We start from the raw sequence: 27,500 nt of genomic DNA on the forward strand, positions 1-27,500 counted from the left end.
GGAATCGAAACTCCAGAACATTCTGCTTAATTTGGTGCTAAAATTGGGTCATTGAATGAATTTCCAACGGAATAATTAAAGAAAGAAATGTGTCAGTTCTATATAAATCACTCTGTAATATAAAAAAACGTCTAAAATGTACGATACATTACATAATTCTCTCTTTTTCGTTTTCCTACTTTTTTTTTTTTGCCAAAAACTAATACTGATTGCAGAAAGGTCGTAAGTCAACCAATTTTACATTTTTTTTTTTTTTTTGTCAAAACTAAGATGTCAAAATTTATATTACACTATGTAAACTATTCCTATCGATTATGTTTATTGATATTATTTTTGACAAATATCAACGTTACGTGGTTAACCTTAGAAACAGTTTTTTGCTGTTCCTGAAAAGTTTATTTTTTGTGACTCATGTCCTTTCTGAAATGGCCGATTGGAATATAAAGAAGAGAAGAAAGAATAAGAGGAAAAAGTAAAATAACTGTAGAAAAGAGGAAGAATTAAAAAATAATGAGGTAAATAAAAAAAGAGAAGTAAGAAAGCAGTGAGTGCGTGTCCATAAAGTTGATCGATCCATACGAAGCGCCTCGGCCCAGCCGGGGGTCTCTTCAACCTGTGCAGTGTTTTGTTTGCTGCCACATGACGGAACCCACCCCCTCCCACCCCCATCCCTCAAAAGTAATACCCGCACTCGTAATCAACAGATGGCCAGAATTTCAACCCCGCACAAACACGCTTCCTTTCAATGCGGAGCCGCTTCCATCACAATGGGATCTGAGAGAGTCCTGTCTCCAGCTGGCACAGGGACCCACCCGTCCCTGGCACCACCTAGCCGCTCTGCAGTGCCTTCCATGTCACAAAGCACCGCTGGATTTAGCATTCCGCTGCACAGGAGAAAAATACCGCCAAGATGTAATAACCTCTCCTACAGAAATACGCTGACTTATACCGGGTGTCACCTGTGCCTCTTTCATTCAAAGTTATGAATTGTGTTGTATTAATTTATTAACATTCCATGGTATTCATACATTGCTTACAGCTAGAATATGGAACAAATCAAAAAACTTAATAATACTATAAAATCTTAATTTATAGTCACAGTCTAGATGAAATAAATACAGACGAGATTTACAATATAGTCTACTAGTACAACACAAAGTTTTAGTATCAATTTCATGAAGTATTATTGAATATCATGAATTCACCTACAGAATAGAAGGCGTGAGAAATTAGGTACTTCTTTAATTTGGCCCTAAATAATCTTATGTTTTGAGTGTCATTTTTTATATCGATAGGGAGGCTATTAAAAATGTTTACTGCCATATAACGCACTCCTTTTTGATAGCACGATAGACTTGCCGATGAGTATGAAAGTCATTTTTTGACGTGTATTTATGCTATGAACTGTTGAATTAGTTACAAAGATTTCACGATTACATACGAGGAAGATTATTAATGAAAAGATATACTGACAAGCCATGGGCATTATTTGTAGTTTTTTTTAAAATAGTCCTACACGATTCTCTAGATTTGGCACCGACTATAAATTATTCTAATTACTCTTTTTGTAATAGAAATATATTGTTACTATCTGTGGAATTTCCCCAGAATATTATTCCAAAACTCATTACCGAGTGGAAATATGCAAAATATATTGTTTTTAAGGTATTGATGTTTACTATCTTTTGCATAGATCTAATAGCAAAAAATGCTGAATTTAGTTTGGGGGTAATTTCTTTAATATGATTTTTCCAATTTAACACATGATCGATTTTTAAACCAAGAAATTTGGTTGTTGTTTCTAATAGGGATCTATTATTAATTATTGCGCTAGAAATTTGCGAGGTTGATTTTGGGCAGGATTTAAATTGAATTATGTTAGTTTTGTTACAATTTAATATCAATTTATTGACTGAGAACCAGTCACATATTTTGAAGAGAGTCACATTAATTTTGGTTGCCAGATTCTCTCATCAGGAATCCAGGACAGGTGATGATACAACGTTCCTATCTTAATGTGACTACACATTTTAATTAATTTGTGGTGTAGTGTAGAACAAACTTTACTTTTTGTCACGTGGGTTGGACCCTTAGGTCCAAGAGAACTATTACTCATTACATTACATGTTTAGGCATTTATTTTGGTTAAAATAGGCAGGCATATAGGCACTAAAAATAGTAAAAATAGGCAGTGAAATATGCATTTATTATTCATGGAAACAGATAAAACATAGACAAATACTTAATAAACTAGTCCATACGGTACTCACTTTCCTTGGTTACATGTCACAACAAGATGCTTTTTTAAGTTGTCAACTGTTATAGTAAGCCGCCTGTCAGAGAGAACGTTTTTCATGGTGGAAAAAGAGCTTTCTACTCCTACTGAAGTGATTGGAGCAAACTTAAAACAACTTATTTCAGAAAAACTGTCTCTACTCTCTTTCACAGATCGGGAAAAACCGACGGGGTGTGAGAAGGGTTTAGAGACTTCAAAGTACGCGTGACTTGTGCGTGCAAGCGACAACAGTAACGGGACCTGGAGGCTTGCTTTTAATAATTCCCTCATCCCCTTTCTTTCGCTGGTAAACCCCGAAGTGACCTGAGCACTGAGGGATTATAGTGTTCAAACGTCTTTGTAAAGTGACAAAAAATGGAATCGGTAGGGGAGAAAAGTTTACGATTTCTTGGAAACACATGTATTGCTGAAGAATAAGATTCTCGGCAAATATTTGCGTGAGGATAATATACTGTATATTTTTAATTTGTACAACCGTTCTTCTTTGTTTTTTTTTAAATATAATTTATGTGCGGTTTATTTTAAATGCATTAAAATAAAGAAAATGTATAATAACGACGTAGAAAGGCTATCAAAAGGCATTTAACCTTAAAATAGGCAACGGGAGCTAAGACAGGCAAAAAATGCAAAATAAAATTGGGCATGTCGTCCCCAAATGTGTGGAAACGTGTTTATCTCTAATAAATCTTTCATACATACACTCAGTTTAAAAAAAAGGCATTTTGCCTAACATCCGGGCTAAGTGGCCGGGATCCGACGGGATGAGCGCCGTCTTGAATCACTAAGTGATTACTTACGCGTATCATAATGAGTGCACCTCTGTACATAATGCGTTGGACATTGTGCCATTGTCACACATCTGTGACACAGTACATGAGGGTAGGCCACCAAAGGAAAAACTGAGAGGTAGAACTTAAACCGAGGGGATTCGATCCGGCATCGGAACTGGAATCCGGTGTGGCTTAGTGGATAAAGCGTCAGCACGTAGAGCTGAAAACCCGGGTTCGAGTCCCAGTGCCGGAAAGAATTTTTCTCTGTTTTATCCATCCTTCATCATACGGTAACGCAGAATTCCTGCACGGAAATATCCTATGTACTTTGGTACATAATAATAATAATAATAATAATAATAATAATAATAATAATAATATCTCCTTCTACTCCCACACACTTGGTCGCACGCTTATGAATCGCGCGCGTCGCATTCCTTAACTTATCAGGGCTATTCTCCTGCTACATTATGTTGTTGATATCTTTCATACTGGATAAGAATAGTGGGGAGTGAATAAGTTTGTCTTAATGTGTTAAATGTTCCAGTAATAGTGTTAGGGTTCGAAATCTTACGATTAGGATAACGGTAGCGATATTCGGCCGCAACAGCTGTTGCATTTCCCTCACACACATCATAAATAAATACCACATCGGCATATTCCTCAGTTGTAAATTTAAAAGGCATCGTGAAGTAACTAACAAGCTACTAACTTCATAATATATGACCATCAACTGAACACTATTAGTACTCTCTATATACCTTGAACTGAACATGCGACAAATGACTGTCGATGCATTGCAAAGTAAACGCATGCGTTGACATTTGAGAGCTCTAATCACACTAACATGTTTAGAAAATCAATTATTGTTGTTGTTGTTGTTGTTTATTGACATTTCTGGCTTTAAGCCAGAGGCCGTTTTAGCATCTTATACAAGCAGGATGCCCTATCCAGCCATTGTACATAAATAATAATAAAAATGTATTTACATATATGACACTATTTCTGGCATAAGTTCCAGTAGATGTGTGAGTGCAGTGATTGATTCCTTTATTTTGGTGTGGGCCTAATTTGTTAATTTGCGATATTTAAGGAATGGTGAACGGGAGAAGAGTTCGGGGTAAAAGATATCAGCTGATAGACAACGTTAAGGTATTATATGGGGAGATTAAGAAGAAAGCAAGAAATTGGGAAGAATGGGAGATGCTAGGTTTGCAGCCAAAGACCTGCTCTTGTGCAGAACACTGTGCATACATGCATGCATACATACATACATACATACATACATACATACATACATACATACATACATACATACATACATACATACATACATACATACATACATACATACATACATACATACATACATACGTAGGCTACATACTTTTTTTTTAGATTTTTAAGTTTCCCCTTCCGGTGGCAGAAGTCAATGATTATTTCTGAATTATGTGAGATATGAAAAAACTGTATCAGGAAAATATGCTCCAAACCACTTCAGAAAAATGTTCCATTAGTGACGGTAAAACTTCGTGAATCACCCTGTATATGTGTATATTTCCGATTTTTTTAATAATGTTTAATTGAAATTAAAATTTAATGAGATCATTTTGGACAAAAAGCTCAGACACGTAAAACCTGCATATTTACAGCTTAAGGAATTTCATTCTGCTGCGCTTTATTGTGTTTTTCATATAAATGTACGTAAACCAGGTTCTAGAATTATTTTACGCTCAAAATTCTGTGGCCCTAAACCGTATTTGAGCATGTAAACCTCAGCTCAAATTGCAAACTCTGAACAGCGGAGAACAACAGCTGCGCTTATTATTAATAATAATAATAATAATACCTTCATCCCCTCGTCGTACTGTGATATGACGTCACTACAATAAAACTGCCCCCAAACTGCAATAAAGCCCCTTTATATTATGAGGACAAAATAAACCCAGAGGCAATACTTCATTCATGAACGCTAACACACCACTGCTGAGATATACGAGTGTGGTCAACGCCGATGTTAACTGGAGTGTCGGTAGTTTAGTTACAACGCTATAAAACAAACGACTTTTGTGTACACATTAACTGAAACTCTCCAGATAAAAGGCCTGTGCAAGCAGAACATCTACTGCAATGTTTATAGGAATATAAATTGTTTCCTACGCCCTTTCATTTGTTTAAAATTCAGGACCGTATCCAAGGTGATTAAAGGGCATTACAGTAGCATCTTGATTAACAGAACTAAAATTAACCGACAACTTTTATTTTTTTATGCTCGACCATGCCGAAACGTAGTAATTATACACCTGGTAGCAGACCTTTAATGCATGTCATTAAAGTACACCTACTCATTAAAGGTCAGGTCTTTCAGCCAATGACGACTCAGGTTACAACTGTTCAGCCAATGACAGGTCAGTTTTCTACCGTTATAAAACCGCAAGTATCGATTATTCTCGGATATGCAATCGAAAGAAAATTAGCGAAAAGTCACGGAGGCTGGAAATCCAATACTGTCGCAGAAGGTTATGTTCTGTTACTATAATAATTAGCGTTAATTGTAAATAATATTCAAATAAATTCAATTTGTCATCTCGTTTTTCAATGTCTAATTTAATTTCAATGTTATCTCTGTAGGTTCTTATGGCCTAGCAAGGTCAATGTGGACATCTGTTCCTCGGAAAAAATCAATACTTTCGCGTCTGCGCACATCTCACAACATACGGAACATTGCTGAAGGTCAGATACAATTAAAATTAATAATATCAAGTTAGAAATATGGTCGAGCATAAAAAGTCATATGAAACTCGCCTATAATGGTAATTAAGAAGCTCGTATGAAAATTATGAAACTCGCTTGCGCTCGTTTCATATCATTATAGCCTCGTTGCATAATGTACTATTATGCTCGACCATGCCGAAATATAGTAATTATACACCTGGTATTAGCCCTTTAATGCACCTCATTAAACTACACCTATTCATTATAATTCAGTTGTTCAGCCAATGAGAAATCACCATTGTACCATTATAAAATCGCAAGTATCGATTATTCTCGGATATGCAATCGAAAGACAATTAGCGAAAAGTCGCAGAGGCTGGAAATCCAATACTGTCGCAGAAGGTTATGTTCTGTTACTATAATAATTAGTGTTAATTGTAAATAATATTCAAATAAATTCAATTTTCCATCTTGTTTTTCAATTCTAAATCAATTTCCAGGTTATATCAAGACTAATGTTCATGTTATTCTCTAGATTATATCAAAGTCAATGACATTCGTGCCTCGGAAAAAATCAATACTTTCGCGTCTGCGCACATCTCACAATTCAGGTCAGTTCCGCTCCTCACTTACATAACCACAACATGAATACTTATGAATAATTTCAAGTTAGAAATATGGTCGAGCATAAAAAGTCGCTTGCGCTCGTTTCATAAACAAACATACTCGCGTCTTAATTACTATCATTATAGGCTCGTTGCATAATGTACTATTAATATGTCATTAAATAAAATAACGCCACCATGATTCGCTGGTGTGCCTAGAGAAAATGAAAATAGTAAAGGTTATCGTCGCAAAAACTGGAAAGGTAAAAGTGAAAGAATTGTTGGCCTTAGCAAAAGCAAATGATCTGTAAAAATATTTTCATATAGTTTTCTTCATACACAAGCACCTGTTTCAAAGTCACTATTTCCTCAGTTTGCAGAAGTATTGCAGCAAGTGATAAAAATGGTTAATTATGAAAAAAGAAGCCACTAAAACAAGATTATTTTCATATCTTCTGTTCTGCAATGGATTCTAAATACCTACATCAGCTGCTTATTTACACAGAAGTTAGGTGGTTATTACATGGTGAAGGTTTTATGAACTGTAAAACTCTTGTACTTTTTTTTTATTTTGTCTGAAGAGTCTGAATGTGCCGATTTTCTCAGTGATGACAGATAGTAGTTTTATCAACAGTAATCTCACTAGAGGTTTTGATTTATCTAGAGAAAATCAAAACTCGAGTGGGATTTAATTGACTATTACACGATTAGAAGAAAGTATATAAAGATTAGACAAAATGAAGTTCTCTAATACAATAAAATATTAATTGACTTACTAAAATTCTATTTCACTACTGTTAGCTTCACCAAAACATTTGAACGGAGCCGCCATTTTCAGTTGACTGTCTATGCTGTCAACAAATGACGATCGCAAAGCATGTTTTATAGTACCGTGAAGAATTTGCAGTTTGAAATGTTGGCAAACAAAGAAACAAATGCTAGGGTAGTGATAAAAACAAACAAATGCTAGGGAAGCGATAAAATTAAACAAATGCTAGGGAAGCAATAAAATTGTGCGATAAGCAGCCATGACTGGTTAAAAGACGTCCTTTCGTACCTTTTTATTGGTCAAAAGTAGTATGACGTAGTAAAAGCACAGTCTAGTATATACAGTCACGATGCATGAGTTGTGATGGTGCTAGGAACAATAGACTGTGCCAGTACTATTTCGCATTGTCTGTAATGAGACGATAGTAGCGATCCTAGTGGTTAGCAACTATCTATGGATGCATATTTACTACGTATTGAGCTTCGTGACTGTATATACTAGACTGTGGTAAAAGTGTAATAATCTGATTTATTCGTATTTTATGATCCTCATTTCGACCTAGAACCGTAAAAAAATCTCCTAGGGTGGAATTTACCCCAGGTTTGTAACCACTGGTTTAGATTCTATGAATGTGCAAAGTGATTTTGCATTACATCTTCAGTGTGCCAAAGATTCAAAAACGGTGGACTAGAGCACTGGACTTGTAATCCTGTGGACACTGGTTCGATCCCCAGTGTAGGCCTACCTCTCGTTAGTCTCGTATAAAAATTATACACGGTTTAATAGTAAGACCGTAAGTATTTGCTTTAGTAGAGTTGTATTATATTTATGCACTGACAATTTTTACGATGGCGTATTGTCTTTATGTTGGCAGCCTTGCAGGGATGTCCCGGAGCGTGACGGTGGCCGTGGCGTACATAATGAGCGTCACGTCGCTCAACTGGAAGGAGGCCCTGAAAGTGGTGCGCGTCGGACGGGCTGTGGCCAACCCTAACTTCGGCTTCCAGAAGCAGCTACAGGACTTCGAGATGTTCAAGCTGGCAGAGGTATACAACTGACTCTTTTTGTTGCACAGCGAAGAAGAAAGAGTTCAAAGCGATCCACAACCAATCCAGCTCACAAAAAGGTTGTAGTCGTTGAAGGATATCGTAATCGCCTCGTTTACAGCTAGAGAGGCTATTCAGGCATTCAGTGTTGCCGGATAAGCATCCCATCGGCCATGAATAACACTTTTTAGTTTAAAAAAAGTGACTGAGATGTCCGTTAACTAAATTGTAGCAAATTTAAATCAAGAATGAAGAAGAAAACGGGTAATTCTGAGAAAATTCGAATGGCAGGGGTGTAAAAAAATGAATGTTGCGAAGATGACACATACTTCCTTTTTACACAATAATTCAGTTCCATTATCATGTTGAAAATGGTACTGTCTGCAGTTAATGTCGTTTCGCCGACAGTCACCTGTCTGCTATTCTGCATACACAGACGCACAAAGTCTACTGAAATTATCGGCGGAAAAGGAGTGGGTTTTTAAATAACTACCGGTATGCATCGGAATACAGCGAATGAGTTTAAATCAGATATACAGGGTGATTCTCGAGGATTTGCCGTCACTTACGGAGCTTATTACCGAAGGCATTCTGAGCAAAAAATGTCATAGGCCTATAAACATTTGTCCTAATCTCAATATTTTCAAAGTTACACTAATTTTAAATTGTTTGTAAAATCCCTTATTTCTTTAGTTTTAAGGGTAATAGTAATATACGTTACAATAGCGGTATGTTGACGTTTTCATGTTCGAGGAAAAGACTGAAAAAGCGAAACGTAGTTGAGCTTTTTTAATTTCCGAGAACATGAAAACAAACATACCGCTCGTGTATCGTACATTATTTTGTGCGAAGATCGTTTATTACATACCTGAAAGACGAATTTCTAATTAGTTGCAATGAAATCTCCATCTTGGTTTCTGTTTAATGACGGCAACTTCGGAAAACCAAAATATCTTTCTTCAACATTGTTGCTATAAAATGTTTTCTGTGTTTACTATACTCCAGCAGGCCGTGATATACGTCTGTCTTTCCCTCCCCCAGTCTATAAATGCGAACTTAAAACAAACGGTAAGGTTATGTAATTATTTATTTTTCATTTTAATATTTTAACAATATTATTTATATAACATATTGCAGTAAACATCCGCATCTGGAATCTTGTTGATTTTTTCACGGCTTCCTTAATGTTACTTGTATCAGGAATGCAATAAGTTTCGTGGAGTAGTAGACTTTACTTAATTTTTGCAAATATTTAAAAACAATAATTAACATTGCAATTTAGGTGAAATTGCAGTGGTAAGTTTCCAATTTATAATTATTACTATGTTAAACGTCTCTAAAAATAATATGTTAAAAGCCTAAAACAGTAAAATGAATGTCGCGCTTAAGCGGTAAGAAGAGGGAAATTGTTATGTGTGTTACGTTGGGAATACTGAATGTGGTATTTCACACTTACCGCGTATTGGTTCTGTGCGGAAAACAAGCAAATACGCACGATCTCGCACAAAATAATATTACAGATAAAGAATGAATTATTCAGAAGTATCATTTCTTTAATTAGCTAGTGTTCTAAGTTTACAAGTGTTGTCAGTTGCTTTGTACAGATTTTGTTTTTTCAATTTTTAACTAAAAATTACATCATTCTTACGCACTTGTCACAAAAATTGTTACAAATCATACGACTTTAGGAACTTGATTCTTTACAGTTTAATTATGCATCCTAATGTACAGTCTTGAAGAATTTACAAGAGTGGCGTGATTTGTAACAAATTTTGTGATAAATGCATAAGAAAATGTAATTTTGTAGTTAAAAATCGGAAAAAAAAAAAAAATCTGTACGAAATAACTATGGAATTCATAACACATTTTTAGCTTCAGAATATTAGCTAATTAAAGAAATGATACTCCTGAATAGTTCATTCTTTATCTGTAATATTCTTTTACCCTTAAAACTCAAGAATAATGGTATTTTACAAACAATTTCAAGTTGGTGTAACTCTGAAAATATTGCGATTAGGACAAATTTTAATATATGATTATGTCTCATAACGAGAATAATGTACGAAATGGAAATATAAAAATTGGAAATTTGTCGTTTGAAGAGGTGGAAAAATTCAAATACCTGGGAGCAACAGTAACAAATATAAATGATACTCGGGAGGAAATTAAACACGGAATAAATATGGGAAATACCTGTTATTATTCGGTTGAGAAGCTTTTATCATCCAGTCTGTTGTCAAAAAATCTCTAAGTTAGAATTTATAAAACAGTTATATTACCAGTTGTTGTATATGGTTGTGAAACTTGGACTCTCACTTTGAGAGAGGAACATAGGTTAAGGGTGTTTGAGAATAAGGTGCTTAGGAAAATATTTGGGGCTAAGAGGGATGAAGTTACAGGAGAATGGAGAAAGTTATACAACACAGAACTGCATGCATTGTATTCTTCACCTGACATACTTAGGAACATTAAATCCCGACGTTTGAGATGGACAGGGCATGTAGCACGTATGAGCGAATCCAGAAATGCATATAGAGTGTTAGTTGGGAGGCCGGAGGGAAAAAGACCTTTGGGAACGCCGAGACGTAGATGGGAAGATAATATTAAAATGGATTTGAGGGAGGTGGGATATGATGATAGAGACTGGATTAATCTTGCACAGGATAGGGACCGATGGCGGGCTTATGTGAGGGCGGCAATGAACCTCCGGGTTCCTTAAAAGTCAGTAAGTAAGTAAGGACAAATTTTAATGTTTATGTGACTTTTTTGCTCAGAATATCTTCGGAAATAAGCTCCGTAAGGGACGGTAAATCCTAGTGAATCACCCTGTATATCTGATTTAAACTCATCCACTGTATTCCGATGCATAGTTATTTAGAAACCCACTCCTTTTCCTGCAATAATTTCAGTAGACTTTGTGCGACTGTATGCAGAATAGCAGATAGGTGACTGTCGGCGAAACGAGCCAACGTCATACGCATGCGTGTCAACAAACGGATCGAATTACTGGCACGACACTTACCCAGATTACGAAACAAGCTGGGAATGCTGCCCGTCAAACATGCGTATAATACGCAACACCTGTGTAAGCTCTGTTATCCTGAAACATTAATTAAAAGCAAGGTTCATGGGCTTCCAATGAAATTTTTCACTTAACGTCCCTTTTCAATTACATGGGCTATTAAAACTGATTAAATAACTAGAACTGTAATTCTTTGTTCCACATCCAGTTTAAACTATAGAGGCTATCAGAAAATTTCAATCCTTATTTAACATTCCCTTCAAATGACAAAAGCTATTTATAGACGATTAGATAATTGTAAATTATTTATTTAATGTCCCTTTTAAAATACAAAACCTATTCAGAAACGATAAGCTGATAAATATACTTGTAATTTGTTCATTAAACGTCCTTTTAAACTACAGAGGCTATTCATAGACAAGATGATAATTGTAGGTATTTTATTACTGTAATTACACTGAACAACAAGGATTTTGCTCCGACTTAAAACAATGTGTCCCTTATGGTTTGGTGTGCGCTGAATCCGAAAATGCATCTCTTTTCTTCGTGTCACGTAAGGTTTTTAAGATATACTATGATTTCACTTTTCGATAAGCGCTCCTCCAGGAAACATCTGACGCGCGTTGAGGGTATAAACCAAAACAAAAGCTAATGTATTTTATGAGTTTAATACTTATTTACGGTTTATTATGGTTGTTGGTATGTTATTTTGTATTTCTAATAAATAAACAGATATTGTTCTCTTCTATTAAGTAAACTTCATAACAGTTCAAAGTGAGGTCTATGCAATGAACAAACAAAAGTGTGGTTTTCATTCATTCATTCATTCATTCATTCATTCATTCATTCATTCATTCATTCATTCATTCATTCATTCATTTATTTGATTCCATAGATCTTACATGAGCAATGAAGCTTTAAGATGTGGAACAAGTCAACATTTTACAATATTACAATTACAATTTTTACAAATTTTTATAGTTTTACAATGTAGTAATTTTCTACAATTTTTACAATTTTTTGCAATTTTTTTTTTTTGCGAGATGTAGTGAGATGAGATGTGGTCCGAGGATTCGCCAAAATATTACTCGGCATTTGCCTTTTGGTGGGGGAAACCTCGGAAAAACCCAACCAGGTAATCAAATCAAAGGGGGGTAATCAAATCAAAGGGGTTGATGCCAAGGACTCGCCATAGACTCGCCATAGACCATCCGGCTTCAGTCCCACGGCTGGGGAAAACCTCGGAAGAAACCAAAGACCAAAGGGGGATCCAACCCAAGCCCGAACGCAGCTCCGGATCAGCAGCCCAGCGAGTCTGCCGACTGAGCTACATCGATGGCTCTACTAAAAGTATACAATACATAGCCAATCAGATTATTAAATTTACAAACGCAAACGATCATTCATACAAAACAAGTTAATTAAATTTAAGGCATAAACAATTCAACCAGTTGTGATATACAGAAATTGATAATACATATCATGCAAACTACTTCAAATTAGAAACACAAACAATTTATCAGTAGAGCTATATAGATTACTATTCAATTTAAAGCATATACAATTCATCGGCCAAAACTATACAAATATATACAATACAAAGTAGCATACTTTCATTAAGCTATGTATGTAAAGGAAAAGTTTACTAGTTTGAGTGAAGAAAAATTAAAAGAGGACATTTTCATCGGTTCACAAATTCATAAAATTATGGCTGACCCTTTCTTTGAGGAAAAACTTTCCGTTACAGAAAGAATGGCATGGCGCGCTTTCAAAGACGTTTTCTCAAATTTCCTTGGAAATTCTAGGACAGAGAACTACATAGAACTTGTTGTGGAAACCATGTTAAGTGCATATGATGAAGTTAAGTGTAATATGTCTCTCAAAATACACTTTTTACATTCTCATTTGGATTTTTTTCCTCCTAACTTTGGAGCGGTAAACGACGAGCATGGGGAAAGATTTCATCAAGAAATATCTGGAATGGAAAGGCGATATAAAGAAAGATCATCATCCAGTATACTTGCAGACTATTGTTGGTTTATTGTGAAATACAGTCCCAGGTCTAGTTATAAACAAAAGTCATCCAGAAAATTATTTTAAATGTAAGTTCAAATTCCAAGATTTTTCTCATTATATGCATGAAATATTTTATTGTTGTGTTTTAAACTATGTTACATCATTTTTGTATCCAGATCATATTTTCAAGTATTATGAGGAATTTTGAATCCCTAGTGTGTTATAATTTTATCAGTAGCAGCGAAAAATTAAAAACAAATAAGTTTTGTCATAAAAAATTAAATTAATTTTCCCCAGAAAATGGTACGTGATGGGGCAATTTGGATGTTAAATTCAGATTTAGGGCACACATATTAGTAATATTCGCCTATTTTTATTTCGGAGCAAGACAAAAAGTAAAAATTTGTTATTCAGTGTTATTTATTTATCGCTTCTTTTAAGCTACAGAAGTTACTCATAGCCAATAAGAAGATAATTATAATTGTAATTCTTTATTTAACGTTTCTTTCAACTAAACGATAAGAAGATAAATAATTGAATAACTCCAGAATAAGGGTCTAAGTATACATATAGGGAAACAATATACCCTTATTCCGGGGGGTATTCAGTTATTGTAATTGTAATTAATTATTTAACGTTTCTTTGAAACTACACAGGTTATTCATAGACGATAAGATGATAATTGTAATTCAAGCGTGTGATTCCAAAACTCGCTCAGTTCATTTGGCCATTTTTAAGACTTATACACATGCATATGGTTATGTTTGAGACAACTAAAACTATATTTTAAGCTTCTTTTCTTCCAAAACAACGCCAATCCTTGTCTAAAATTTTGTATTATTGTGCTTGTCACTTGAAAACTCGCTCAGTCGGTAGTAGACCAGTGGATAAAAAAACTAGCCCAGTCTTTTCATAAAAATGAACTGAAGGCGTTTGGGTATCACATACTTTAATTGTAATTATTTATTTTATAATTATTTTTTTATTCATAGATGATAACAAGATAATTGCAAAGGCAATTCATAGACGATAAGACTACAGGGTGATCTGTTTGGATATGGATAAAATAAAAACACCGTAAAACATTTACTACTTAGGCCTACTTTATTTGTTAAACTTTGTGCATACAACACTGAAAGATGGGAGATTCCTCAGAGCTCAACATGACCCCCATTGCGCACCCTGCACAACTCATAACGGTGATGTAATTCAGCCCATGTCCGTTGTAACATACGAGGGGTGATTTGTTGAAAAGCTTGAGTAATTTTTACTCTCAGATCATCAATGTTCCTGGGTTTCTGTGAATTGACAATGTCATTAACAAAACCCCACACGAAGAAATCAAGAGGGGTTAGGTCTGGGGAGTTTGGGGGCCAAGCCAAGAAATAGCTGCTTCTCGTACTGGGTTTCGCCTGCGACATCCTGCATGTTTTTTTTTTTAACACAGAACCTGTTTCTACAAATGTTTGATACCACAACATTATGGAATCATATTTAGGTACATTACGCACACCATACTCATATCGAAATTTTCTTTGAACTCTTTTAACATTCTCAAATTTAGCATACCAAAGAACACATTGTGCCCGCTGTTGATTTGTAGTAACCATTTTAATCATCTACGATTTTCATTTGTCCTTTCAGATTAAAATAAATTATGGTTTATTTAACGACGCTCGCATCTGCAGAGGTTATATCAGCGTCCCGGATGTGCCGGAATTTTGTCCCGCAGGAGTTCTTTTACATGCCAGTAAATCTACTGACATGAGCCTGTCGCATTTAAACACACTTAAATGCCATCGACCTGGGCCGGGATCAAACTGACAACCTCGAGCATAAAAGGCCAGCGCTGTACCAACTACGCTACCGAGGCCGACTCTTTCAGATTATGCATTGTTGATTGTCATATATGGAAACTCCCATCTTTTAATCATAATATAATCAGCAAGAAATTTTTCCTGCTATTATATTAATAGCTTTATAATAATAAATTAATACTAGTGGCTTGTGCAGCAAATGCTGCTGGAAACTAAGTTCGTTAGACGTTCAAATAAAAATTTCTCAGATTTATTTTCAATGAAGAATACTTGTCTTTTTAATAGTTATTTGCTTCTATAACAATGAAACATACTCCCTCTGAATGGATTTTTTGAGGCCAAATACTTTTTCTTGAACCTATCCAACTTCAGTTTTTGAGTTTCAACGCGAAAACGCAAGTATCAATGTCAGGACGATAGCAGTAGCTATTTCACGTCATTGTGGATTGTAGGCGAAAGTTAAAAAAAGTCAGGTTTGCTAAGCTTTCGAACAATAGCATTTTCGTATAACTGCTGCATGTAGAACTTGAAATGTAGAGCATAAAATCATTTTATCCTACTAAGAGATCTTGCTGAAATGATCTGGAGACTACAAAATTTTCTAGGCCTCTTATTTTATCAGTAAGTAATACCTTTTGATCTTTCCTTAGGAACTGTAATTTTTGGGCTCTCTCGAGCCAATACTGAAGACAATGACACATATAAATATCTACACTACACCACTATTAAGTATATGAAAAAGACCCAACCCCACTGGGCTAATAAGTATAAAAATATTTGATTTTTAATAATATTACTATCTTACTTAAGTTTTGTAGTTACATATAGCAGCCACTCAGTAAATTATAGAAATGAAGATCTAAATTAAGATATTCTCTACATTTACTTACATAACCTCAAAACGTTTCACTTTCATGTCATCAATATAGCATCAATATTATGTACAATTAATGAAAAATAGATGTATCATGATATTAACTATAATAATATTTAATTTCTAATGATAATAATGTCATCAAACCACCTCAAGTTTCGTAGATTTGAATATCCAATACACAGCTGTACTCAGAAAATTATTATACACTGCAGAATCAGTTTTTAATAACAAATTGAATTGAGCTCTAAGTATGTCGGCAATCCTGCAGGTCATGGCCTCCGTGTAATAGCCTATTGTTTATTGTAGTGTGTGTTTTGTTCTGAAATTCAATCAAGTCGGCCGTGATTCGATAAAATTAGTTCTCAAAACTGACAACAGATGGATTTTGGAAAATAGGAAAATTATGTAGGAAAATTGACATTTCACTGAAAACTACTACTTTTCCGAAAAACTTTGGGTTCCAAGCTTCAAAATGAGGGGCCATTTATTAAAATCCGTTCAGCCGTTTTCCCGTAATTTCCATTACCAGTTCAAATTATATATATATATAGATTATCCATACCCAAACGGATCAGACTGTATATTGCATGTTGTCTATTGCCAGTGTGATGAACAAAAAAAATAAGACGAGCGAACGTCTTGCACAATGGATTACGGAAGGCGATAGAGAAGCCTCTATTAGTCTGCGCCTGCTAGGAAGATTGATAGGGTCGATAGTGCAGCACGCAATCAGCATTCCAGAGCCATGTGGCGGCGATCGCAAACTTCTTCGATCCGTACTGCACCGCCAACCACGCGTTTATGAGCACACGGCGACATCCCGTTAAATTCGTCTGGTGTTATAATGCAAATCGACTTTTTATAGCCAGATAACACAGTCTACAAGTCTGAAATCAATAATTCGATTTTATCGGTTATATTTTAATGGCGCTGTATCAACTGGCGTCAATGGAATTGGACTTAGGAAGATGATATCAAAGTTTTCTATGGATTTCCTTGCATTCGCTTTACTGTTACAGAGAAAATCGGTACCTGACGCGGATGTGTCTTAGTAAGACCAAACCAAGAATTTTCTATGAGATTATCTAACATTCGTCTTGCAATTATAGGCGAAATCTGTACCTGACGCTGATGGAATTAGTCTTAGCAAGATGAGACCCAGAATTTTATATGGGATTACGTAACGTTTGTCTTACATTTGAATTGCTTCATAAAGAAAGGGTATCAGTCACATTTTTTTTTCGAAATTGAGTTAACATTGATTTTCCCATCGTGAATGTTCAACACATCGTTTTATCAAGAAAGGAAGTCAGTTCAACGCTTCCTTCATTGTTATATTGTGATCGGAATGTGAGCGTTTTGTAAAGGAAGGGCACCGGTCCGGACAGTTTTTCTTAATTTCCCACAACTTAGCTAAAATGGACTGATGCCCTTTCTTTATGAAGCGATTCGTTTAAAGAAAATCAGTACCTGGCGTAGATGGGATTTATCTTTGTTAGCAAGATAGGATCAAGAATTTTCTATGAGATTACCTAACATTCGTCTTACAGTTAGGAAAATTAGGTACTGACGTGGATGGAATTAGTCTTAGCAAGATGAAACCAAGAATTTTCTATGAGATTACCTAACACTCATCTCACAGTTAGGAAAATCGGTACCTGACGCGGATGGAATTGGTCTTAGCAAGATGAGACCAAGAATTTTCTATGAGATTACCTAAGACTCATCTTACAGTTAGGAAAAATCGATACTGACGTGGATGGAAATGATCTTGGCAAGATGAAACCAAGAATTTTCTATGAGATTACCTAACACTCATCTTACAGTTAGGAAAAATCGGTACCTGACGCGGATGGAATTGGTCTTAGCAAGATGAAACCAAGAATTTTCTATGAGATTACCTAACATTCGCCTTACGGTTCGGAAAAATCGGTACCTGACGCGGATGGAATTGGTCTTAGCAAGATGAACCCAAGAATTTTCTATGAGATTACCTAACATTCGTCTTACAATTAGGAATAATCGGTACCTGACGCGGATGGAATTGGTCTTAGCAAGATGAGATCAAGAATTTTCTATGAGATTACCTAACATTCGTCTTACAGTTCGGAATAATCGGTACCTGACGCGGATGGAATTGGTCTTAGCAAGATGAAACCAAGAATTTTCTATAAGATTACTTAACATTCGCCTTACAGTTCGGAAAAATCGGTACCTGACGCGGATGGAATTGGTCTTAGCAAGATGAGATCAAGAATTTTCTATGAGATTACCTAACATTTGTCTTACAGTTAGGAACAATCGGTACCTGACGCGGATGGAATTGGTTTTAGCAAGATGAAACCAAAAATTACCTAACACTTGTCTTACAGTTAGGAAAAATTGGTACTTAATGCGGATGGGATTGGTCTTAGCAAGATGGAACCAAGAATTTTCTGTGACATTACCTAACATTCGTTTTACAGTTAGAAATAATCTGTACCTGACGTGGATGGAAATGGTCTTAGTAAGATGAAACCAAGAATTTTCTGTTGCATTACCTAACATTCGTCTTACAGTTAGGAATAATCGGTACCCGACCGGATGGAAATGGTCTTAGCAAGACAAGACCAAGAATTTCCTATAATATTACTTAACATCCGTCCTACAGTCCGGAAAAATCGGTATCAGACACGGATGAAAAAAAAATTGATCTTAGTAAGATGAAACCAAAAATGCTCTATGAGATTACCTAACATTTGTCTTACAGTTAGGAATAATCTGTACCTGACGCGGATGGAACTGGTCTTAGCAAGATGAGATCAAGAATTTTCTATGAGATTACCTAACGTCTGTCTTATAGTTAAAGGAAAAATTTGGACCTGACACGTGCATAATTCGACCCTCCCAAGTACTAACATTGTAATTCATTTTTTACATTTTTCAGGAGATGAAAATGAAGTTTTAAAATGATCGTGTAAATTAGTGTATACAAAAAATTTAGAGTAACAATAAGATTTTACATACAATTGGGAAGGTTTAGAGCTATACAATGATAGTACTGAAAGAAAAAGAAACAATTAAAGACCATATTAACTAGTACAACTCAAAACCATAAAAAATTGAGTTACAATGTTAGTACTTGGGAGGGTCGAATTATGTCCTCTACACGATGGTGTATGTCATTTAATTCTAGGTTGTATAGTTTCTGAGACATAAGCGTTGACTACGGCATGTCGAAGAGTGTCGCGTGTCATTTTCATACTGCTATCCATACCTCGGACCAAAATAGACGTATTCACGTCAAAATAAAAGACAGCCAGAGTATGAAAGTAACAGTGACTGTAACTGTGACATTCAAGGAGCGGAGAAGACTGAAGGAGAGGTACCCAAGCCTGGCGCTGGTGTCGCAGGATGAGGAGCAGTGCCGGCAGATGCTGTCCTCGTACCAGTCCCTCATCCTGTCGCGGGACCTGTGCGAGGGGGACTGCGCCATGGGGCAGACGTGTCCGACAGGAATGTGCAGGGGTCCAAGCAAGAGGTAAGCTACATTTCACACCTCTTCAATCACAGTTACCTGCACTGGCGAGCAGCAAATATTAACATACTAGAATCAGTTCCGAGACAGCCCATAAAGGGCTAAAGTCTACCAGCCGATTGTTGGCCCCACATCCACAAGGTGAACGGTCATCCAACCAGTACTGTGGTAACATGTGGTTAGCACAATTATCCCTCCAGCCGTTATAGCTGGTTCTCTAACCGAAATTCTCCACTCATTGTAGCTCTCCAAATTCATCATGACGCTGGATGGGCACCGGCCCCATACACTGGTCAAAACTGCATGGGAATATTTCTTACCTCTTGAGGACTGCAACCAGCGCTTATTCCGTAAGGTTAGTTCAAGACATGGCGCTATAGACCACGCAGATACATGAGACAAAAAATACGTTAACAGCATTCACTATATATCGATGGCCTAGATCTAACACTACGTATGTGGTTTTTTCAAAATTTTCAGGAGAGACATAAAACTATTTATTATGTATACATTCTATCTATTTGAAGCACTGAAAAGCACAATAATCAGTAAGAATACTACATTTTTATTGATTATTGTGCTTTTCACTATTCTTACTGATTATTGTGCTTTTCAGTATTCTTACTGATTATTGTGCTTTTCAGTATTCTTACTGATTTTTGTGCTTTTCAGTACTCTTACTGATTATTGCGCTTTTCAGTATTCTTACCGATTATTGTGCTTTTCAGTATTCTTACTGATTATTGTGTTTTTCAGAATTCTTACTGATTATTGCGCTTTTCAGTATTCTTACTGATTATTGTGCTTTTCAGTATTCTTACTGATTATTGCGCTTTTCAGTATTCTTACCGATCACTGTGCTTTTCAGTATTCTTACCGATTATTGTGCTTTTCAGTACTCTTACTGATTATTGTGCTTTTCAGTATTCTTACTGATTATTGTGCTTTTCATTATTCTTACTGATTATTGTGCTTTTCAGAATTATTACTGATTATTGTGCTTTTCAGTATTCTTACTGATTATTGTGCTTTTCATTATTCTTACTGATTATTGTGCTTTTCAGAATTATTACTGATTATTGTGCTTTTCAGTATTCTTACTCATTATTGTGCTTTTCAGTATTCTTACTGATTATTGTGCTTTTCAGTATTCTTACTGATTATTGTACTTTTCAGTATTCTTACTGATTATTGCGTTTTTCAGTATTCTTACTGATTACTGTGCTTTTCAGTATTCTTACTGATTATTGTGCTTTTCAGTATTCTTACTGATTATTGTGCTTTTCAGTATTCTTACTGATCATTGTGCTTTTCAGTATTCTTACTGATTATTGTGCTTTTCAGTACTCTTACTGATTATTGTGCTTTTCAGTACTCTTACTGATTATTGTGCTTTTCAGTATTCTTACTGATTACTGTGCTTTTCAGTATTCTTACTGATTATTGTGCTTTTCAGTATTCTTACTGATCATTGTGCTTTTCAGTATTCTTACTGATTATTGTGCTTTTCAGTATTCTTACTGATTATTGTGCTTTTCAGTACTCTTACTGATTATTGCGCTTTTCAGTACTCTTACTGATTATTGTGCTTTTCAGTATTCTTACTGATTATTGTGCTTTTCAGTATTCTTACTGATCATTGTGCTTTTCAGTATTCTTACTGATTATTGTGCTTTTCAGTATTCTTACTGATCATTGTGCTTTTCAGTATTCTTACTGATTATTGTGCTTTTCAGTATTCTTACTGACTATTGCGCTTTTCAGTATTCTTACTGATTATTGTGCTTTTCAGTACTCTTACTGATTATTGTGCTTTTCAGTATTCTTACTGATTATTGTGCTTTTCAGTATTCTTACTGATTACTGTGCTTTTTAGTATTCTTACTGATTATTGTGCTTTTCAGTATTCTTACTGATTATTGTGCTTTTCAGTACTCTTACTGATTATTGTGCTTTTCAGTATTCTTACTGATTATTGTGCTTTTCAGTATTCTTACTGATTACTGTGCTTTTCAGTATTCTTACTGATTATTGTGCTTTTCAGTATTCTTACTGATCATTGTGCTTTTCAGTATTCTTACTGATTATTGTGCTTTTCAGTATTCTTACTGATTATTGTGCTTTTCAGTACTCTTACTGATTATTGCGCTTTTCAGTACTCTTACTGATTATTGTGCTTTTCAGTATTCTTACTGATTATTGTGCTTTTCAGTATTCTTACTGATCATTGTGCTTTTCAGTATTCTTACTGATTATTGTGCTTTTCAGTATTCTTACTGATCATTGTGCTTTTCAGTATTCTTACTGATTATTGTGCTTTTCAGTATTCTTACTGATTATTGTGCTTTTCAGTATTCTTACTGACTATTGCGCTTTTCAGTATTCTTACTGATTATTGTGCTTTTCAGTACTCTTACTGATTATTGTGCTTTTCAGTATTCCCGGGTTCGAATCCCGGTCGGGGCAAGTTACCTGGTTGAGGTTTTTTCCGGGGTTTTCCCTCAACCCAATACGAGCAAATGCTGGGTAACTTTCGGTGCTGGACCCCGGGCTCATTTCACCGGCATTATCACCTTCATTTCATTCAGACGCTAAATAACCTAGATGTTGATAAAGCGTCGTAAAATAACCCAATTAAAAAAAATTTCAGTATTCTTACTGATTATTGTGCTTTTCAGTATTCTTACTGATTACTGTGCTTTTCAGTATTCTTACTGATTATTGTGCTTTTCAATACTCTTACTGATTATTGTGCTTTTCAGTATTCTTACTGATTATTGTGCTTTTCAGTATTCTTACTGATTACTGTGCTTTTTAGTATTCTTACTGATTATTGTGCTTTTCAGTACTCTTACTGATTATTGTGCTTTTCAGTATTATTACTGATTATTGTGCTTTTCAGTACTCTTACTGATTATTGTGCTTTTCAGTATTCTTACTGATTATTGTGCTTTTCAGTATTCTTATTGATTACTGTTTTTCAGTATTCTTACTGATTATTGCGCTTTTCAGTATTCTTACTGATTATTGCGCTTTTCAGTATTCTTACCGATTATTGTGCTTTTCAGTATTCTTACTGATTATTGTGCTTTTCAGTATTCTTACTGATTATTGCGCTTTTCAGTATTCTTACTGATTATTGCGCTTTTATTTGCTTTTCAGTATTCTTACTGATTATTGTGCGTTTCAATATTCTTTACTGATTATTGCGCTTTTATTTGCTTTTCAGTTTTCTTACTGATTATTGCGCTTTTATTTGCTTTTCAGTATGCTTACTGATTATTTCAATATTCTTTACTGATTATTGCGCTTTTATTTGCTTTTCAGTTTTCTTACTGATTATTGCGCTTTTATTTGCTTTTCAGTGTGCTTACTGATTATTGCGCTTTTATTTGTTTTTCAGTATTCTTACTGATTATTGCGCTTTTCAGTATTCTTACAGATTATTGCGCTTTTCAGTATTCTTACAGATTATTGCGCTTTTCAGTATTCTTACAGATTATTGCGCTTTTCAGTATTCTTGCTGGTTATTTGCTTTTCAGTATTATTACTGATTATTGTGTTTTTCAGTTTTTTAACTGATTATTGTGCCTTTGAGTTTTCTTACTGATTATTGTGCTTTTCAGTTTTCAGTACATCTCACTTGACGATATGCGTCGGAGGAAGAACAATAAGTGTGTATACATCTGAAGTCTGATTAATGTAATGTGTAGCTAGTCAGCGATGTAATGGAGGGGGAAAGGAACTGGCCACCCTACCCCATTATTTCCTGACCTAGTTGCCTCATGAGTGATACCTTATTGGTGTTACTTATGAGGTTACAACCTGTCTTCGACCATTTCAATGAACAACAATAAATTGTAAATGCGTATTTCCGTGAATATCTTGAAATAGATTTTTCTGTAGCTTCGGTTATCGTCAGCTTATACTTTTTTTTTCGAAAGATGAGACATAAGAATTAAGCGGCCGTATTTGGAACTACAGCACTACGTTGCCAATTTGGGCAATCACGCAATCAGCTGATGCAAACTAGCAGCTGATGTTAGATGGCTGACGTTAAATCATAAATTGACAATTGAAGCGGAGGTATAAAAGAATACAAAAATCTACAGAGAATGGAACACAAACGTATTAATAGCGAACACTGTGTGCACAACAAATGGCTCCAAGAGAGCCATTGAGCCAGCGTATTGGTAATTAAGTATGGACACTTCGCGTCGGTACCTTTGATGTAGCCGGACCGAATTCAATGACCTTCAAGCCAGCTAGAGCATGAGATTCTGCTTTCTCCCTAGAGTTGGCGCTGACATCACACCAGCTAGCAGTCGACACAGCGGAAATATAACACATATTATGTACTCAAATAAAATAAATTGGATCCATAAAATAATAAATCCGTCATTAACTGCAATGTCTAGACTCTAGAGTTCCTTTATAATGAGAGTTGAGACGTTGACCCCAACAACAATTAAAATATGTAATGATTTGATAGCGCTGAAAATGGAAAAACAAAACTCTTATGAGAAGTAAAACCATATACCTATGTTATATTATATACAAATATTAAACGAATTCGATACTTAATTTTATAATGCATTATATAATTTATTATATCTGAAATATATAAAAAGAAATATTGTTACAACTAGTTTGCCACTGAGAAATAAGGAAAAGCTGTTAACTCGAATTTATTTGAAGCAAAGCCTAACTGGATTATGCAATAAGGTAGGCGATGTTTGGATCCTGTGTCTCAACTCTTACTTACTTACTTACTTACTGGCTTTTAAGGAACCCGGAGGTTCATTGCCGCCCTCACATAAGCCCGCCGTTGGTCCCTATCTGAGCAAGATTAATCCAGTCTCTACCATCATATCCCACCTCCCTCAAATCCATTTTAATATTATCTTCCCATCTACGTATCGGCCTCCCCAAAGGTCTTTTCCCCTCTGGCCCCCCTACTAACACTCTGTATGCATTTCTGAATTCACTCATACGTGCTACATGCCCTGCCCATCTCAAACGTCTGGATTTAATGTTTTTGTGTCTCAACTCTACTCTCAATTATTATCTTAACGTATGCTCGATTACACTAACCTCTAGCGCTTGAAAGTGGAACTAAACGCCGGCGCACAGAGAAACAAAACACAGGAAAATTCGCTCAGTGTCCATTCTTTATAATCCCTATTCGCTGCATTGAGCACTTACTACGTGGGAAATGTAACTTTGACAACTCAATCATTGTTACCATAGCAACAGGTCTCCCACCTATTTAATATTCAGTTGTTTTTCCGATCGCAGAGCTAATGTTATATCTTGCCTATAAAAAAACAGGTATAAGAGTCTGCTTGTTCAAAGCTGTGTGTTCCTTGCTGCAGGATTTTCAGGCGCAAGTCCAGCACCAGAGGCACCACGCCGCCCCAGTCTCCGCGCATGCTGCCCGCCACCCCAAGCATGACCCGCAGCAGCAGCAGCTCTCTGAGTCGACGTCCCCGCAGCGGGCCCGCAGGACTGCATTCCTACACGGGGTCTGCGCCCCCTTCCCGAGCAGGCTCGCGGCTCGATGTGTCTGAACTGCCGCCTGGAGTCATGAGCTGGCAGGACCGACGCTCGGGCTCCGCCCCGACCACGCCGATGGCTTCCCCCCCAGTGTCGCCACAACACTGGCCACGCAGGTCATCGACGATGGTCCGAAAGCCGAGCAACACGTAACAGACTCTGCACACGATGCATCTAGAACCGTCCCACATTGTGCACTAGGAAGGGTGATAATCTTCTGTTAGCTTACAGCTGCCAGTGGTTCCCCACATACGAGACTCGGTCCGAAATTAATGCCTTCTATTTTTAAGCGCAAACAAATTGTGGCTGTGCCGCATCAGTATTGGAATCTTCCAGTTTGTATTCAGGCTTCAACCCACTAGATGACACAGCTACAGCAGTGAATCAAAAGAGTAATAAAAATTCAAGAATTTCTTTGCTACCAGTCAACATTTTGAATAATTTGGAGGGAAAAATTGTTCTGGGGCCAGGTATCAAACCCGGGACCTTTGGTTTAACGTACCAATGCTCTGCCAACTGAGCTACCCGGGAACACTACCCGACACCGATCCAATTTTTCCCTCTATATCCACAGACCTCAAATTGGGCTGACAACCGTCAAGCAACCAACGTTGAGTGCACACTAACTCTGTGTGACTTAAATTGTGGTTTTCTGTTAACGAACAGTGACGTGTATTATGCAAATCAAGCTTTCACGTATAACTCCCTGTAAATTTGATTTGAATAATTTGGAGGGAAAATTTGTTCCGGGGCCGTGTATCGAACCCTAGAAATTATTCAAATCAACTTTACCTCAAAGCTTGATTTGCAGTCAACATTTTGGTTCCCAATATGAACCAGAGCGAACCTAAACCTGAAAAGCAGTGAATGAAGTAGCAGCACAAACGTTTTTCTGCAAACAAAGGGTTCAAGATTTAAGCCTGGTTCAGACGGTGCGTGTTTCTGTGATGGATTCCAAGGTGGCTGCGCTGACGGGTAGCCTGCGTGGTCACTTGCCGGAAGTAATGCGCTCTGGTGGCTCCTTGGATGGCTAGCTTGCTGGATTTCGAGGGTAGGTTCCTTGCTATTTTTCGTGATGGTTTGCAGGCTGGATCCAAAGATGATCATATAATATCACCACTGAAACCATGCCGCTATGTTCGTTCTTTTCCAACTAAACCTGTTTTTTTTTTCTATATTGTTTAGTTCCTAAGAAACAACAATTAAATATCGGAATTTAGCTGTTTTGCACTTATGGCATAACAACTTTATTGCGACATTTACTACTGTTAATGTAGGACTTTAGTTGTTTTCCACTCACGGTTTAGTTTCTTTCTGACCATGAGTGTTGGCAACAGATGAAGCAGCAGATGATTTTCCAATTTGAACTGTGAAAAGAGCCAGCTCCGTGTGAACAACTACCATCACCGTAGGCAACACGGGAGCCAGCAAGTGAGCACGCAGGGCAGCCATCAGCGCAGCCACCTTGGAATCCATCACAGAAACTAGCACCGTCTGAACCAGGCTTTAGGAATCTGCTGTAAAAGTCATGCACAATGTTTTCTTGGACTCATAAAACTATACTTATAGCGCCGTTAAGCTGTGGATTAAAGTTGCATTCTCACAGAGTATTTTAGGAGATATACTAAGATTGGATCGCTCTTGCACCGAGGTAGGTAACTGAAAAGAGGTAGACCTAATCTTTGTGTAGTTCCAGAAACAAGACCATAAACGCAGCTTGCTACTGTGAGACAATGAGGAAACTAAAGTTCACTATTGCACAAATTCGACAAAAAGAAAGAGAGAAAACATTTTTATCATGACAACTCAAGATCTCAAACTGCAATATTCACAGCAAAATGCATTGAAAAATTTCGATGGACTGTTTTGTCACTGTGCCGTACAGTCCTGATCTTGCTCGATCAGATTCCTATCTGTCTGGACCAATGAAATATGCACTTTTGTGGCAGGACTTCTTCAATACTAGTTCTATGATCAAAGTTGTTAAGAAGCGACTTTTACACCTCATGGATACATAGATTTATTGAATGCTTGCGAAAGTATATTGAAAATGGAGGTGACTTTAAAGATAAACATGACTAAGTGAATAAAGGCATGAACTATGAAAGAGTACAGAGGAAAAAACAAGGATGTCTATTTGTGTCCGAGTTTAACATTTTTTCGTCATTCTAAATTTTGTTTCGAGTAATTCCATGGCAAAAGTCATACTTTGAGGGAAAAAAATTGTATTGACACGTTCTTCACAGACAAAGACAGAAGTAAGTCAAGCTTCTTTGTAGGTTGGTTTCTAAGAGAAAACAGCCTGAAGAAGTAATCATATGTATACATACATGCAGGCTATGCTTTTATTTCATTAACGAATATAATACAGTATGTTCTCTTCAATCAACGTAACACATTTCGTATAAATCCTGCTAGGTAAGCTCTTTGTAACATTTGCGTGATAGTATTTTAAATATTCTTCAGGCTAGTTTAATTCTTTCAATATTTTTAT

General features: G+C 36.2%; 1 protein-coding gene across 1 annotated transcript in view; it reads left to right on the top strand.

Annotated features, from left to right (window-relative positions):
* The window catches only part of LOC138695252 (dual specificity protein phosphatase 22-like), a 196,287-nt gene extending 170,986 nt beyond the window's left edge, over positions 1 to 25,301 (top strand). Inside the window, exons 4-6 of the mRNA XM_069819696.1 lie at positions 8,030 to 8,201; positions 19,275 to 19,453; positions 24,826 to 25,301. Of these exons, the coding sequence (XP_069675797.1) occupies positions 8,030 to 8,201; positions 19,275 to 19,453; positions 24,826 to 25,159 (685 nt within the window). The 3' untranslated portion in view covers positions 25,160 to 25,301. The remainder of the gene's footprint in view (positions 1 to 8,029; positions 8,202 to 19,274; positions 19,454 to 24,825) is intronic.
* The last annotated feature ends 2,199 nt before the right edge of the window (positions 25,302 to 27,500 follow it).

This window comes from Periplaneta americana, chromosome 2 (genome assembly GCF_040183065.1).
Source record: "Periplaneta americana isolate PAMFEO1 chromosome 2, P.americana_PAMFEO1_priV1, whole genome shotgun sequence".
Lineage (NCBI taxonomy): Eukaryota > Metazoa > Arthropoda > Insecta > Blattodea > Blattidae > Periplaneta > Periplaneta americana.